This window comes from Echinops telfairi, unplaced genomic scaffold (genome assembly GCF_000313985.2).
Source record: "Echinops telfairi isolate 266 unplaced genomic scaffold, ASM31398v2 ScPeMD7_655;HRSCAF=1070, whole genome shotgun sequence".
Lineage (NCBI taxonomy): Eukaryota > Metazoa > Chordata > Mammalia > Afrosoricida > Tenrecidae > Echinops > Echinops telfairi.
This window is the reverse complement of record NW_022104553.1, coordinates 5,141,318-5,156,832: the sequence shown is the minus strand read 5'-3', so window position 1 is coordinate 5,156,832 and position 15,515 is coordinate 5,141,318. Positions and strand designations below refer to the sequence as shown.

The window sequence follows — 15,515 nt, the reverse complement described above, 5'->3', positions numbered from 1 at the left end:
GTGGCTTACGAAAAAAGGCCTAGCAATGTATTTCCCCCAAAAAATCAGCCAATAAGGACCCAGGGGGTGACAACATTCCAATACCAGTGTGCCTGGGATGGACCTGAGTAGGCATGTTGCTTGATGACAGCCGAAGGATGACATAAACAGGCTGAAGTGCTTTTTGTTTCAAACCAGCAAAGCTACACTGTATGAGCTATCCACTTCCACTTTACAGAGAAACGGAAGCTGAAACAGATAGAGTAACTTGCCCCAGGTCAGACGACTGGGAACAAGGAAAGGGTGATTTCTGATGGCAAGTCCTACTGTGCTTCCAATTCATGCTGGATTCCTGACACTTTCAACGTATCTGGGATTGAAGCCAATACATATTAGCAATGTCAGCGGCCTAGGGGGCGGGAGAACACCTACTTTCGTTCCTCCGTGCTTCGACGAATAGCCTGAATGCGATCTCCTACAAAAGGGCAGTATCACAGACGGTGCTTTGAGTGGCCTTTCCATCCCTTTGTCCAAGGACACAGGCGATCCTCTACAGATGCACAGTGTTTATTTGCGCGTACCAGCTTCCCAGGTATAATGCAACTAGAGAGAGTCCAGGTGCGCTCAGGGCGAAAGGAAATCAAGTTGGAGCCGTCTAACCAAATGACACTTGTCTGCATATGCAGACTCTCAGGATGTCTGCGGCCTACGGGTTCCTCTGGTGGCCTTGGGGACACATCTGGAGAACCACTGATGGAAGGGGTCCTGATTCCAGTTGTCGTCCGTGACCCCATCCGTGTCAGAGCATAACTGGGATCCACTGAATTTTCAATGAATAATTTCAGGGGAAGTGTTTCCGTAGGCCTTTCTTCTGAGATGCCTCTGGCTAGACTTGAGTTGCCAGCCTTTCAGACTGGATTATATTCAGAGACTGCAGAGTAAATCCCAAACCCACTACCACTAAGGCCGTTCCAACTCACAGTGACCCTGGATAGGATTTCTGAGACTGTACATTTTTCCAGCAGCAAGCAGCTTCATCTTTGTCCACAAGAACAGTCGGTGGGTTTGAACCGCTGACCTGGCAGTTAGGAGCCCCAGGCTTAGTTCAACCCACTACCAGGGTCTCTTATACGCCGTCTAGAGATCTTTCCCAGGCACTGTGTAGAACTTGGTAAACATCTGCATCATCAGCATGTCACTGGATTTCACAAAGGTCCCAAACCCAAGACTTGGGGGAGAAACAAGCTACCCTGAACCTACCTGAGGCACTGGAGACCCGGGACAGGTCTTGGGACTGAGTGGAGCGGTTACGGATCTGCTGTCGACGCCGACTAGAAGCTGACCGTGCGGTGCGGACGTGGAGCTCACTCACTTTGAAGAAGGCCACCATGAAGGGCTGCTTGTCATACGGACCGTCTCTGCCTACCAGGCCAGCTGCTCGCGGGCTGACGCTGAGACCTTGAATGCAAACCGAACCACATCCTGACTGATCGTCTGAGCTGCGCTCTTGAAGCTACACAGCCACCTGGTCCTTCCTAGCCCCCTGGTGCTGCTAAAGGATGGGAATTGGGAAGAAGCAACCGTCCAATCCAGATGGCTTCCTTTGGGCAGAGTCAAACATGCTCTTCCAAGTTAGGCGAGTCTAATAACAGAGAGGTTTGCACTCTCGAATCTCCTGTTTCTAACATTCGTAATCATCCACCTCCCTTCTTACCGATACATAATCTTCCCAATGCGTGAGGCCGTGGCAAGGAGCAGAGCTGGCACAGCCCGAGCTGGAGCTGCACAGCTCGGGTGCTTCAGGAGAAAGGGCTGCTGGGAGGATTCCCACACAAACTCACTCACCAGTCAGTCATCCAAGTAAGTTCCTCCCAGTCCACACCCTCAGCTCTGCATCCTGCCACTACAAACTGCCCTTCCCTGCTTACTGTCAGACCCCTGACCACCTCTGCTGGTGGGTGTCATCCAGCACTGCTAGGGCCCTCCTAACCTCAAGGAAAAGTTTGATTTTCTGAAAGAAATGAAAGGGAACGATGAAGTCAGCCATCCTTGATCTAGGGACAATTCTGACTCACTCACAACTTACCCCCCCTCGTCACCACACTCAGCTGAAGCCCCATGTTATGCTGTGGGGTCACGACCCACAGATTGCTTGTGGCTGTGATGTCAAATTCCAACCAGCCTTCCTCGGAGGCCCACACGACACGGGTGTCCAACAAAAACAGGTCAGAGTCTCTGGAAGAAAAGGAAAACACAACACGGTGAGGAGTGTACTGGCCCCAGCCTGTTTGCACCGTCTTACCCTGGGGCCCCAATCAAGCATGCCCATGTTCCCCTGCGCAGGATTGTGCCCAGTGAGTCCCTGGAGTGGATGCAGGTGCGATGCCACGGAGGTGAGATCTCTCTTTGCAAGTCTTCATCATCTTTAATCTTCTCTGGAAGCAGCTTCTTACAAAGCTTTGCTATCATTGTACAGGTCAAACTTTTTTTGGAATTAAAGTAAATTAAAAATGAATAAAGCCATACTACTGCTTACTTTAAGGAGCTCTGAAAGCTCAGTAACTGAGTAACTAGTTGTTAGCTATAAAGGCTAGCAGTTCAAAACCACCAGGTGCTCCATTGTAGAAAGATGAGGCTAGAAAACCTATTAGGCTAAGATGCCCTGATTTTTAACAATTTTTCCCGCATCCTTCGGTGTTTTAAAAGTCCCGATTTTTGGAAAGAATGCACGACAAGCTAGGGTATGCTGTTTTTGGCTGCCATGTGACTATTTCACCAGGATATGAGTTTTATCAATGGTGTCCCACTTTACCAATGTTAAAATCTGGTCACCTTATATTAGGCAGCTCTACAACAGCCTATGGGGTCACTGTGCATCAGAATAATTTCAGAGGCCATAAGCTTGGTTACTTAATTCATGGGGAATGAACTCCAGAAAGTAGCATGGGAGGTAACGAGCAAAGGGCTTTAAAAATATTAAAATGAGGCTCAATGTGGTGCTGACAAAGAATACTGAGTATGCTGAATATGCAAAACAACAAACAAAACCCAAACCCAAACAAATCAGTTTTGAGAAATGTAACTGGAATACTCCTTCGAAGCAAACATGGAAAGACTTTGAGTGGATTACTTTGGACACAGCAAATACTTGAAACGAATTCAGATTTGGTCAATGAGAGGCCATTGAAAACAAGAGAAACCCACGGGGAGACAGAATGACACAACAATCACAATAGTGAATTCAAGCATGCCAACAGTCATGAGACCATGTAGGCCCAGGTGACGCTTTGTTCTATTTTAAATAAAGTCATCACTGGCACCTGGCAACCTCAAGGAGCCGTCAGCATAGCTGGGTGTTGCTTTTAAAATTTGCTTTTAAGTTTCGTTTTGCTTCAGGACCTGAACACCTTTGCATCTTGTGGGTGTTGTGCCATCAGCTCAGAGCGAGCACTATGTACCACAGAACACAACACTGCCTGGCCCCATGCCATCCCCACAATTGTTATGTTTGAGCTCATTGTGGCAGCCACTGTGGCCATTTATAATGTTGAGTCTCTCCCCCCTTTTTCTCTAACCCTCTACTTTACCAAGCATAATTTCCTTTTCGATAGGGATGGGTCTCTCTTGATAACGTGATTGTGCCAGCCTCACAAACATTGCTAGGTTTGAGCCTACTGTTGCAGTCACTACTGGATGAGGCATAAGGTTCCCTCATGAGAGATAACATGCTCAGAGTACATGAGATGAAGTCTCACTATTCTTGGTGCTAGGACTAGTCTTCTAGGTGTACTTCTAAGATAGATTGTTTATTCCCTAGCAGAACTCTCAATATTTTGCCAACAGCGTAGTTCAAATACATCAATTCTTTTGCAGTGTTTCTTATTTACATTCCAGATTTCATATGCATAGGAGGCAATTAAAGATAGCATGGTTTGGGTAGGGCACAACTGTGATAATCAGGCTTTGTGTCAACTTGGTTACCCCCAGTCTGTTTGCACTGTGTTCTAGGATTCTCAGTGGTCTGATGGTTAAGATCTAAACCAATCTAATCAACTCCTTATGGGACCTGCTATGAGCAGCCAATACGTTTTAAGATTAGGATGAGATGCAACCCTTTTGTTCTGGTCACAGCCCTTAGGAGCAATTGAAGGGAAATTCTGCAGGGATGTGGCTACTTCCTATATAAATGGGTGCTGTGAGAAAGCTTTTGATTTTTGCTGAGTGTAGACCTTGCATCTGGACTGGATTCAATGGCCTGCGATATTGCCTACTAATCCTGGGAGTCATCAGTAGCCTGCTATCTGATCTGCCACCTGACCTACCTGCTGACTTAGGATTCAACTGTCACCAGCCCGTGGTTTTCCTACCTATTTGAGGTTCAACAGTACTGAAAGTTATGTGAGTCAGGAGAAGTTTCCAGCTTAACATCTTACCCACAGACTTGGAACCTGTCGGGACTCAGTCTTGTCCCCTTCCACAATTAAAGCATTTTCATGATCTAAGTGTCTCTCTATGTATGCATAGAAAAATTTTACTTCTCTAGAGAACTTAGCTTGAGACCTGCACTGTAGTTCTCAAAGTCACATCTTTGCTCTCTAACACTTTAAAGAGATCTTCGTGATTTTTTTCCCCCTTTAAATCTTAGTTCCAGTAAAATAAGGGGGCATAAAGGGCCACATCATATTTCTGAGTAATTGTTTGTACTTTCCTTTAAATTCTGGCCTTTGAACACTGACAAATGAATCTTTTTTGTGTGTATGAACTTTGCACCTGTGGACATAAGTGGAGGGATTTTAAAGTTTATCCCAGTACAGCCAGGAGATATGATACAGGTTTATTGAAGGAAACTTATGGAGTCTGTTCCATCTGCTGTTCTATAAGGAATATTTTTTTACATTTGTCATTATTGTGAATAAGCATAACTAGGGTGTGAGTGTTTCTTTCCACTCATTCACCGTGTTAGTCTGGGTAGACTAGAGAATCAAATATAGGGAGACTCTGTATAAGAAAGAGCTTTATAGAAAGAGTAATTGTATATTAAGAAAATATCCATCTCAGTCCAGATCAAGTCCATAAGTCCGATATTAGCCCAGATGTCCAATACCAGTCTATAATTTCCTCTTCAGACTCATGCAACACATGTAATGACCCTGAATGCAGGAATATCATGGGCCATTGGTTGGAAAGTCTTGTGGGTGCAGTGGCGGTAAAAGCATCTCAGCACTGGCATGGGTCTCCACGTGGCTTCTCCAGCTCTAGGGCTCTGGTTCCATGTGTCTTGTCAGCAGGTAGATGAAGCATAGAGAGAGTGTGTGTCCCACCTCCAGGGAAGAAGACCAGAGTTCCCAGAATCCTCAGGAGAAGGCCATGCCCACAAAGAGGCCTCATTGGCTATGACCCGATTGACAGGCTAGACTCCACCCATTCACAAGTTGACAATAGATTATGTAACTTCCACACTCACACATTATACTAGGGGATAGACAATCTCTGTGTGACTCAAAACCACGCTGATTCTGAGCTTACAGCCCAAGGCCACTAGCCTAGGGTTCCCACTATAAGGTAGGTAGCCATGGGACTGTTAGGTTCTCTAGAAAAGCAAAACCAGAGAGCTTGTATGAGTTGTATATAGAAAGAAATTTCTATTAAGAAATGGCTTATAGAGTGTAGAAATAGGTTAAGTTCAGTCCAGTTCAAGTCAGGTTTCTCCTGACTCATGGAAGCTAATCAATGGGAAGCAGGATGATGAAGCAGAGATAGCAGGGGCACGGGCTGGTGGATGCAAACAAAATATGAATCCAAAATCAGCCCAATGAATCCACCATCAGCAGTTCACTGATGGCTCCTGGGACTGGCAAGCTATACAACAGAAGATTGAGGAACCAGAGGCAAGACCCAGTTCCAGCAAAAGGCGAAGGGCCAAAGAGGATTCAACTCTGCTCAGTCACTCTCTCTTATACAAAAAGGCTTATGGCACCAAGGAAGTATCATCTGCACTGACCCAATTGATAGGTTTTGGGTTCCTCCCTTACCCTTACCTACGAGTGTCTAGTTGACATAATCTCTAACCATCACAGGGAACTTCTTTGAAAAGATTCAAATCCCTTGGTGCTGGAAATATTTTGCTTCAATGTCTTCTAAGGATAGAATATTAGGATTACTTAGTAAGATAGACTTCATAATTCTGAAACCCTATAAACAAAAAACCAAGCCAATTGCCGCCAAGTAGTCCATAACTCATGGCATCCGATATATGTAGAGTAGAGAACGGCTCCAGAACTGATCTGCTGCCAGAAGCAGATCACCAGACCTTTCTTCTGAGCTGTCTCTTGGCAGGTTTGAACTGCCAACCTTTCAGTTGATATGCAATGTTTTCATTAGCCAACAGTAATGTACATTTAAATATAACTATTTTCACATACCTTGCCATAACAAGGCTAAAAACTAAGTATTATTATCCCCATTTTCCGGCTGGGGAGCCTGAGGTACAGAGAGGTTACAGTCATGCAACCTAGACCAAAATTCAGTAAGTGGAAGAACTGGAACGTCAGTTTGGAGTGAAAGCATTTTCTATTATGATATTTGAGATTATTATAAACAGGAGATTTTGACAAAGGAATGAAACTCATCTCTGTCCTAACAAATATTTGTGAAGCTAATGAAATATCCTAGATAGAAATTTCAGATTCTTCAAGGGGAAAAACAAATACTTTTTTAGCTTTCATGACTGCTCGGAGTCAGAAGGAAATGCTATTGTCATCTTTTCCAATCTCAAAACACTGGGTCCAGCTAAGAGCAGTTTACTCAGCTGTGTACTAGAGCCTGCAGGGGGCCGTCTTCAACCAGCCATCTTGAAAGCTCTCTCTGACATGGCTCTATCACCCTGCTGTTGACAAATTACTCCTCTATTCCTTAAGCAACTCCGAGCACAGAGACAGGGGGTGTTCATGGAAAACAGCAAGAGGGGATTGCAAGTCCAAAGCTTTGAAGTTAAGATGTGAAAAGACATAAATTCTGTTCTGGAAGGTTAGAGAAAGTCCTTATCCAGGAATAACAGACATTCTGCGCAGGATGGTGGGAACAGCAGCCGTGGCCTCCAAGGAAGCAGGGGACAAAGTCATGTCAGAGGGGCAGAGTTTGGCAGGAACCTTCTAGAATCAAGACCCAGCGAGACTGATTTAGTGGTAGAATCCTCACCCTCCACACAGGATGACCTGCTGCACGGCTACCACGTGCCTGTCAGTGGAGGCTTGTGTGTTGCTGACAGGCTTCAGCAGCGCTTCCAGGTTAAGACCAACTAGGAAGGAACAGATCTACTTTTGAAAAGCAGCCAATGAAAACACCTTTTGGATTGCAGCCATCCAATATGCAACTGAGCATGGGGGCGGCCCAGGACCAGGCAGTATTTTACTCCACTGTGCATGGGATTATCATTAGACAGGATCCGCAGCTAGCAACACGAAGGCTGCCTCTGAGATACAGAGGGCGAGCATATGGCAAGGCTGCTGAAGACCAGTGCTTGCTGTTTGCATGGCTTTTGTGAGGCAACTGGCTCACCGCAAGCAGTTCCAAACACACTACTAGCTGGAAGGTCGGTAGTTTGAATCCACCTCGTGGCACCTCGAAAGGCAGACCTGGTGACCTGTTTTACTCTGCACACACGGAGAGAAGGAATGCAAGAATCATTCATTATGGCAAATGTCATTTTTCCGTGTATATTTTCCATGATGTGGGATCAACTTGAGGGCAGCTAACAACAAGAACAACACCGCTTTCGATAAACACAGTGCCAGGTATGACTGCAGGGCAGCTGATAGGAAGAGCTAATTTGTGCTTTTATAGTTGAGAAGTAGCATCCACAATCTAGGAAATAGGAGTGTAATAAGTGAACATAAAAAAGGAATGGAGGGACTGAGAAGAGAGGAGAAGAGCGGGAATTAAAGAAGGAGAACATGAATCAAAAGTTAGCCTTGTGGCAAAGTGGTAGAGCATTTGATAAGAACAATTAATAACCATGATACGGAAGAAGAAATAAAAATCACGGGCTGCATTTCTCACTGCAGGGTCAGTGGGGATTCTGCAATGACAGAGCCACTCGACAATCCCAGCTGGTTCTGTCTGTTCTGGTTGGTGCTGTTGGCTGCCCAGTCCCATGTCATCCCCATGACTGGTTACAGGGCAGACCTTTAGGGGTTTCACTGGTTGATTTTCAGATGTAGGTCACTGCCAAGTCCAAGCTGTACTGAAACCTACTCAACATCATAGTCACACAGCCTTCTGCTGATAGATGGATGGAAGCTACACCATAGGTGCATGCATTGTTTGTGAACTCCCACACAGAGGTGCAATTTCTACCACAGAATCTGCCCCTGTCTGACTGACTGTAAAATGAGTTTAATACCCATTGTGATTTGCTTACAAGGCATTTAAGAAAAAGTAAGTGGTATAACAGCTGAGCCTTGACCATGAACATTTCTCCTTTCTCCACAATGGCTGTGAGGCAGTTTGGCATCAGATCTAGGAGGCATAGGCTCTTGAGAAGGGAGCTGAGGTTAAAACATGCACTTACAATCATTGGGCTCTGCTCCCGCAGAGACGAACAAGTGCTCACAGAAGCAAGGCCCTCTCCCTGACTCCTCACACAGCCCCAGAGGGGAGTCCTGTTATGTCCCTCCCACTGCTGAGAGGTGCAGCATACATCAAAGTCACACAGGTGCTGAAGGATGCAACCAGAACTTACAATCAGAGTCCAGGCTCCTGCCCATGACGAAAAGGGTGAAGACAAGAAACATTCAGCAAACTGAGCTCAAGTGGAAAACACTGATCCCGGGTTCACAAGGAGGGTCAGTGAGGGATGAGTGAAAGCCTCAGGGCAGACCAAGCTGGGAAACCTTGAGAGGGAATGCTATGGTCGTGTGAGAATTATATGGTAGTGTGGAAGGGACTAATGCTGGCTGGAGAGGCTCAGATTATGGGGAACTCTTGGAACCAGTTTGATGGCAGGGAGTTTGGTTTGGTTTGGTGCGGCTTGGCAAAATCCACCAGCTTTACTCTACAGACCTTCTCTATGGTGGAAGGGAGAACACAGCTAATATGTATGTACTTTACCAGTCAGGAACCTTAAAACAAGAATTACAGCTTTAAGAAACACCTTTTCTGGCTCACCCTCAAAGCCTGCCATAACTCAGGTATTTAAGAAACACTATGTATGGCAAGCCACTAAAACAGGTCCAGCCCGCCCCACCTCTTGCATGGCACATGGACGTATTAGTGTGTAAACGTGTGGCCTGAAGTAAGATGCATTTGAACTTGCCACTTAACAAGAGAAGCAAGAGGTTTCTTCGAAATCGGACTTCAACAAATGTCGTAGGTGCTGCTTCCATGTAAAATAGGGGTCACAGCCTGGTGAGGAAGATGAGTATTTGCAAATACACAGAGATACAAGGTAAATTGGTGGCTACCAGGGGCTGGGACAAAGACGTGTCTGAGAGTCACTGAGTTCTGTTAGGGGTGATAAAAAATATTTAGAAATAGTCCATGCTGATGATTGAGCAACATGCTGAATGTAGTTAATGCCATGGGATTGTTTTCTTTATTTTAAAACAAAAAGTAGGGTTTGGGCAAAATTCTCATGGCCCCTGGGTTACTTGGACTGTCCTATTGGCTATTTGACTTTCCCATGACTGTGGTGAAATGAAATCACTTGGCATGGCTCTTCTGTCCAATATTTTCCTACCAGATGACTGGGTGGGAGCATGTAAATAGGGTGTGTGGAACTGCTATGAGGAGATAGGTCAATTTTTTCGTTCTGCTGGCTATACAGTGAGCTGTCTCAGAAGCAGTCGGGGGGATTCTAAGGGCATCAAGGAAGAAGAGACATGAGTGGCACACCTTTGAGATCTCTGTCTGAAGTGATGGAGTCTGAGACCAGAGGTCCCAGAGGGCAAGGCAAGGAGACCATGATACAGAGCAAAGAGGCAGGCTGAGACCAGAGGCTGGGGCAAGGAGATCATGAGACTGAAGAGAATTGTATTGCAGACTATGGGGCTGGGAGGCAAAGCAACAGCTGGCTTGCTGGCCCATGGAGGCAAAGGTCAAGGGACCACATGGCAGAGAAACCAGGCACGGGTGTGAGACTTAGCTGCTGTGGACCAATAACTGTATCCTTACTGTTTACTAATCTTAGCTATTAGCTTTCCTAATAACACCCCACAGCCATAAGTGTTGTCTGTGAGTTCTATTGCGAGTTATCAAACCCAGCAGAAAAGAATGCCCGTCAGGCAGCCTTGGTGTCAGGATAGGATAAGGAAGGATGAAGGTCTGAGATGCATGTGAACTCTGCCTCCTGGCAATTGGCCTTAGGCTGGGGAACAGCTGGATTCTCCTTCCCTGTGGTGTGACCGGAGGAGGTCAGCTCCGGCTTCCATCCTCTTTTCGTAGGAACTTCCACTAATGTTACGCCACGTCACAGGACCCAGATTTTACCTCAAACATTGTGGTTTGAACAGGAGCGTTATCACATGTAAAGCAGCGTCACTCTGTCAGAGACACTTCATCTTTCACAAAACAATGCAAATCACTTTGCTCTATGGCCCAGGTGTCCTCAAACGATGGCCCGCGGGCCACATGCGGCCCGCCGAGGACATTTATCCGGCCCGCCGGGTGTTTTTGCCCTGTTTGTTTTTTTACTTCAAAATAAGATATGTGCAGTGTGCATAGGACTTTGTTCATAGGTTTGTTTGTTTATAGTCCAGCCCTCCAACGAATCTGAGGGACAGTGACCTGACCCCCTGTTTAAAAAGTTTGAAGACCCCTGCTATGCTTTCAGTAAATTAACATATCAGACAAATATCTAGTGTGTAGTTAGTACCTGACGGTTCTAAGTGCTCGTGTGGATCTTAACTCCTCACAACCACATTAAGAAGTCTACAAAACCCAACCGGTTGCCACTGTGTTGACTTCCAACTCACCGGGACCCCACGAGAGTAAAACCGTGGGGTCTTCAGGGTGGGCCTTTTCAAAAGTAGATCGCTAGGACTCTCTTCTGAGGCACTCGGGAGGACTCGAACGCCGACTCTTCTACTTAGCAGCTAAGCACTTTAACTGTTTGTACGACTCGGGTTCTCTATAAGAAGTGTGGAGTATGCATATGATTGCGGGCTTCATGGATGAGAAGCAAGCTTGCTCACAGTTACACAGGAAGTAGGTGCCCAGCTAGGATTTGCACACAGGTAGATAAGTTCTAGTACCGCTCGGGTTTTGAACTTGTCATACGGTTCTCAAATTTAGCCTGCATCCGAATTCCCTGGAGGAACTGTTCACACATAGACGGGCGGACCCACACCTGGAGTTTCATATTAAGTATGTCTGGAGTGGGGCCTGATGATGTATACTGCTAACAGGCTCCCTGGTGATCTGGCAATACATTTTGAGAACCATACGGTCTCTCCATTAACTACCAGTTTTATTAATTTCATACAGTCTCTCCACTAAATACCAGTTGTATTAATTTCAACTGTTTCATCGACTTACGGCTCACAGCTATATGGTCCCAAGATTCTGTGCAACAATTCCCACAACAGGACAGGCTAGAAATGCTTGCCAGTATGGCTGAGAAGGGGCAACGCAGATAAAAGACCTGTTTTCTGAGCATTTCATAATCTGTTAGGTTCCCCAGTAAACTCCCATAATCAGGAAAACAAACAAAAAAAACAGTAACATTTGATTGTTTCAGGGACTGGCAGGACCCCAATCACAAGTGGTTAAGTCCAAAGCAGCAGGGTTCTAGAATGTTTGCTTTCTGTGTCCTAAGACAGGGTCACAAGGCGAAGGAAGCAGCACTTGACACAACTTCCTGGCTACCTAATCTGTCCTTTTTGGTCACATAGCCCCAATTTTTTTTTTAAATGAAAAACACTACTTTATACAAATCCATAACTAACTAACCTGCCCTCTCTTACCAGAGTTCAGACACAATGGCATATAATTCTGCTAAAGAGATGCCTGGAACATCAGAGCCATTGGTTTCTGGGAATGACTAACACCTATAACGTAGTTTCCAGAAACGAAAACCTTTTTGCTTCTTTTCTCTTCAGCGTTTCCCAAGCAAGTAAACACTTTCCAAGGAATGGTGCCCCCGCGCATCACTCATTGACGTTCCCCAGGAAAGGCTGAGCGCTTCCCTCGTATCTCTCCTGTATTCGCTTGTATTTCATGCCTTACAAAGAACAGATTGGGGAGCAGGGTTTGATTACATCGAGTCTTTTAGGAAGAGATTTTGGGGCAGGCCATTGGACCTGGAAGGAATATGAACTTAACCGAGGAGATGAAACTAACGAGCTACAGAACCTGAGCTATGAGGTCAGCTATGTTATCTGCTTTTCAGGGGCCAAGGCACAAATACTGAGACGTTCAATGCTTGCCCAGGGCCCACACTGGGTGAGCCAGAGATTAGCAAGCAACAGTGAGATCTCAGGAGTCCCTGAGGATCTTATCTGCCAAAGCCAGACAGAAAAGGAGAAACAGGTGTGGCTGGGCAAAGCTCGCAAAGGCTTTGATTGTCTTTGACCAAACCACAAAAGTGTTCTCCATCCTGGCTTTTCTCAAATTTGCTTTTCTCTTCAAAAGGAGAGCACTCTCAGATAACTGAAAAGATTGGACGTTTATCCTCATTTCAACAGGTAACCCTGAAGTCCAGCAGAATTTATAATCAGTCCATAATGAATGCTTTTTTAAAAGCACGCCCTCCCAGATGCTGGACCTGGACCAATGATTGGATTCAGTTTTGTTTGAAGACCTACACCGTTGGGTTCACGAATCCAAATCTCAATATACCGTGGTCACTCCATGCAAACATTTCCAGATAAAAATATCTTAACAATGATACTTCACAGCATGTTATTTCTAGCTATGATGGATCAAACAACCATCTCCATGAGAACCAAGTAAAAACACTACAAAAAAATAAAAACAGACTTAAAGACATCTTAGAGTTGACTGTCTGTGCCTGGCTATCAGAAAGAATATCATCTGGGGGTCTTAAAGCAGCAATCTAAGGGAGTTATCAGCTGATTCCACAAAGAAGTACACAAGCCAGTGTGATTCAAAGATTATAAATAATAAAATCGAAGACTGGAGGAGGGGATGGTATTAGAGCTTAAATTCTGAGCACCTGGTTTGCAAAATGGATGACATTTCCCTGTCATCCATTTGCAGGATCTCCAGGTGGATCAAGCCGTCAGGGATTTCCCTCTGAACAGAGACTGGGATGTGAATAGCTTTGCTAACAGACTGAATGCTTTGGAAAGTGGCTAATTCCAGATAGGGTTAGGTTAAAATTGAACACACTATCACCCGATCTTACTCTGACCCATTTAAAAATTGTTCTAGTTTTTAATATTTTCTGCTTTTCTTTGCTATTGTTCTTGGTATTTTTCTTTTGTTTTGCATATTTTTCCATATATGAAATCCAGTATATATCCATAATGCCTGTAACTAGATTAATTTTTTGAGGGGGTGTGTGGCAGGAGAGATTGGGGGTCAGTGGGGAGCCAACATCAATGAGTACAAGAAAGAAGAAAATGTTCTAAAATTGATTGCGGTGAGGATTGCACAACTTTTTCCTATGACTGAACTGTTTAATTGTATGATATCTGAATTATATGTCAATGACATGGCTAAACACAAAGCGAGAGGGAGGAAGGAAATAAAGACATCTTAGCACAACCAAGGTAGCAAACGTTTAAGAATCAAGATCTCAGACAGAATGGAAATGCATTGAGGTGAGCTATCCACCCTCCCTCTCGCCCTTTTCCTCCACGCATGCTTTTTTATCTCAAGGCATTTGTCGATTCCTAGGCCTGGCACCTGGACACCAAAAAGCAGCCGCAGCCTAGAGCCTAGAGCAGTACTATTAGCAGCTAGGACTTGATGGTCTGAAGTCCCCAAGGAAAGGGGCTGCTTGAAGTGAGCTCATAAAAGTGAGCTCATAGAAATTTGGGTTCACTTCTCTGCAGTCTCTTTCCTCCAGGACCTTGGCTCTTCAAGACCTGGCTGCCTTGAACTGCAATATTTCCATTTGAGGTATTTGCCAAATATTAAGCTATGTATGCATGGGGTGAGAAGCTGAGAAAACAAGCAGTAAGAAACTGCTTAGAGCAAAGCCGAATTTTTGGCAGAATCAAATGCTGGGGAGTTAAAAATTAGAGTCGGCCCACCAAGGAAGAGGAGTTCTGATAAACACCCTAGACATTCAGCTGTGACCCCAAATGGCTAAACTGCAGAAGAAAGGGAAAATCAGAAGCAGATGGGCCTTAACAAATCCTGAAATTAAACCTCCATTAGAACAAAAACAAGGTGGTTTGCCTCTTTTTTATTTATCTTCCAGAGGAAAATTAAATTCAATATGGAAGAAGATAATAGTATCAAAAACTATTTTATAAGTAATATATACAATTTAATTTAAAATATTAGGAATACCAGGAAATAAACCAATTGAGAAAAAAAAACCCAAGGGAACAAGCACATAACAGAAACAGACCCACAGGTGATACAAACTCAGAAGTTATCAGGGACAGTCTTTGAAAAAAATCAGTCTTCTATACAAAGAATAATAAAATCATTAAGTGTACTTATTCTAAGGATTTCAGGTTGGTTTGATGTTAGAAAACCATTTATTACAGTATATTACATTAACACAGTAAACCACTAGAATTAATAAGTGGGTTCACAAAGTTACTAGGTAAAAAGATGTATATATAAATAGATAGATAGCAACCAAAAATTAAACGCTGAATTTTTCAAAGAATGCTCAACAACAATTTAAAATAGTGCAAAGGACTTCTATACCAAAAAATAAATCTAACAAAAATACACATAAACAGAAACAGAAAATGACAAGATGTTGAGAAAACTATATAGATTCTAAATAAAGTAATCTACCATGTATGTGCATGGATTGAGATATTCAAGAAAGGCCAATTCTTCCCAAATTGATCAAGATTTAATGTGATCCCAATCAGCGTTGAAGCACATTTCTTTTGTTTAAATTGGCAAGCTTATTTTATAATTTATTTTAATAAATCATTTTATTGGGGGCTCCTATAGCCCATAACAATCCATACATCTATTATATCAAGCACATTTGTACATGTTGCCATCATCATTTTCAAAACATTTTCTTTCTACTTGACCCCTTGGTATTAGCTTCTCTTTTTTCCCTTCTCTCCCACCCTCCTACCCTCATGAACCCTTGATAAATTTTAAATTATTTTTTTCATATCTTAGACCATCTGCTGTCTCCCTTCACCCATGTTTCTGTTGTTCATCCCCCTGGAGTGTTGGTGGGGGCATTTATAACTTTATATACCGATCAATTTGATCGGTTCCCCCTTTCTCCCCCTCCTCCCCTGACCTTCTCCCTACTTTCCCGGTATCGCTACTCCCAAAATTCTGTACCTGAGGAAGTTATTTGTCCTGGATTCTGTGTATCGAGAGGTCTTATCTGTACCACTGTGCATGCTCTGGTCTAGCCGGAT

The 15,515-nt window shown here is 44.3% G+C and overlaps 1 protein-coding gene across 1 annotated transcript in view; it reads right to left on the bottom strand.

Annotated features, from left to right (window-relative positions):
* Positions 1–407: 407 nt before the first annotated feature.
* BMP6 (bone morphogenetic protein 6) overlaps positions 408–15,515 on the bottom strand; it is a 192,316-nt gene continuing 177,208 nt past the window's right edge. The window contains exons 4-6 of the mRNA XM_013006979.2: positions 2,066–2,214; positions 1,240–1,437; positions 408–454 (exon numbers count right to left, since the gene is read on the bottom strand). Coding sequence (XP_012862433.2) covers positions 408–454; positions 1,240–1,437; positions 2,066–2,214 — 394 coding nt within the window. The remainder of the gene's footprint in view (positions 455–1,239; positions 1,438–2,065; positions 2,215–15,515) is intronic.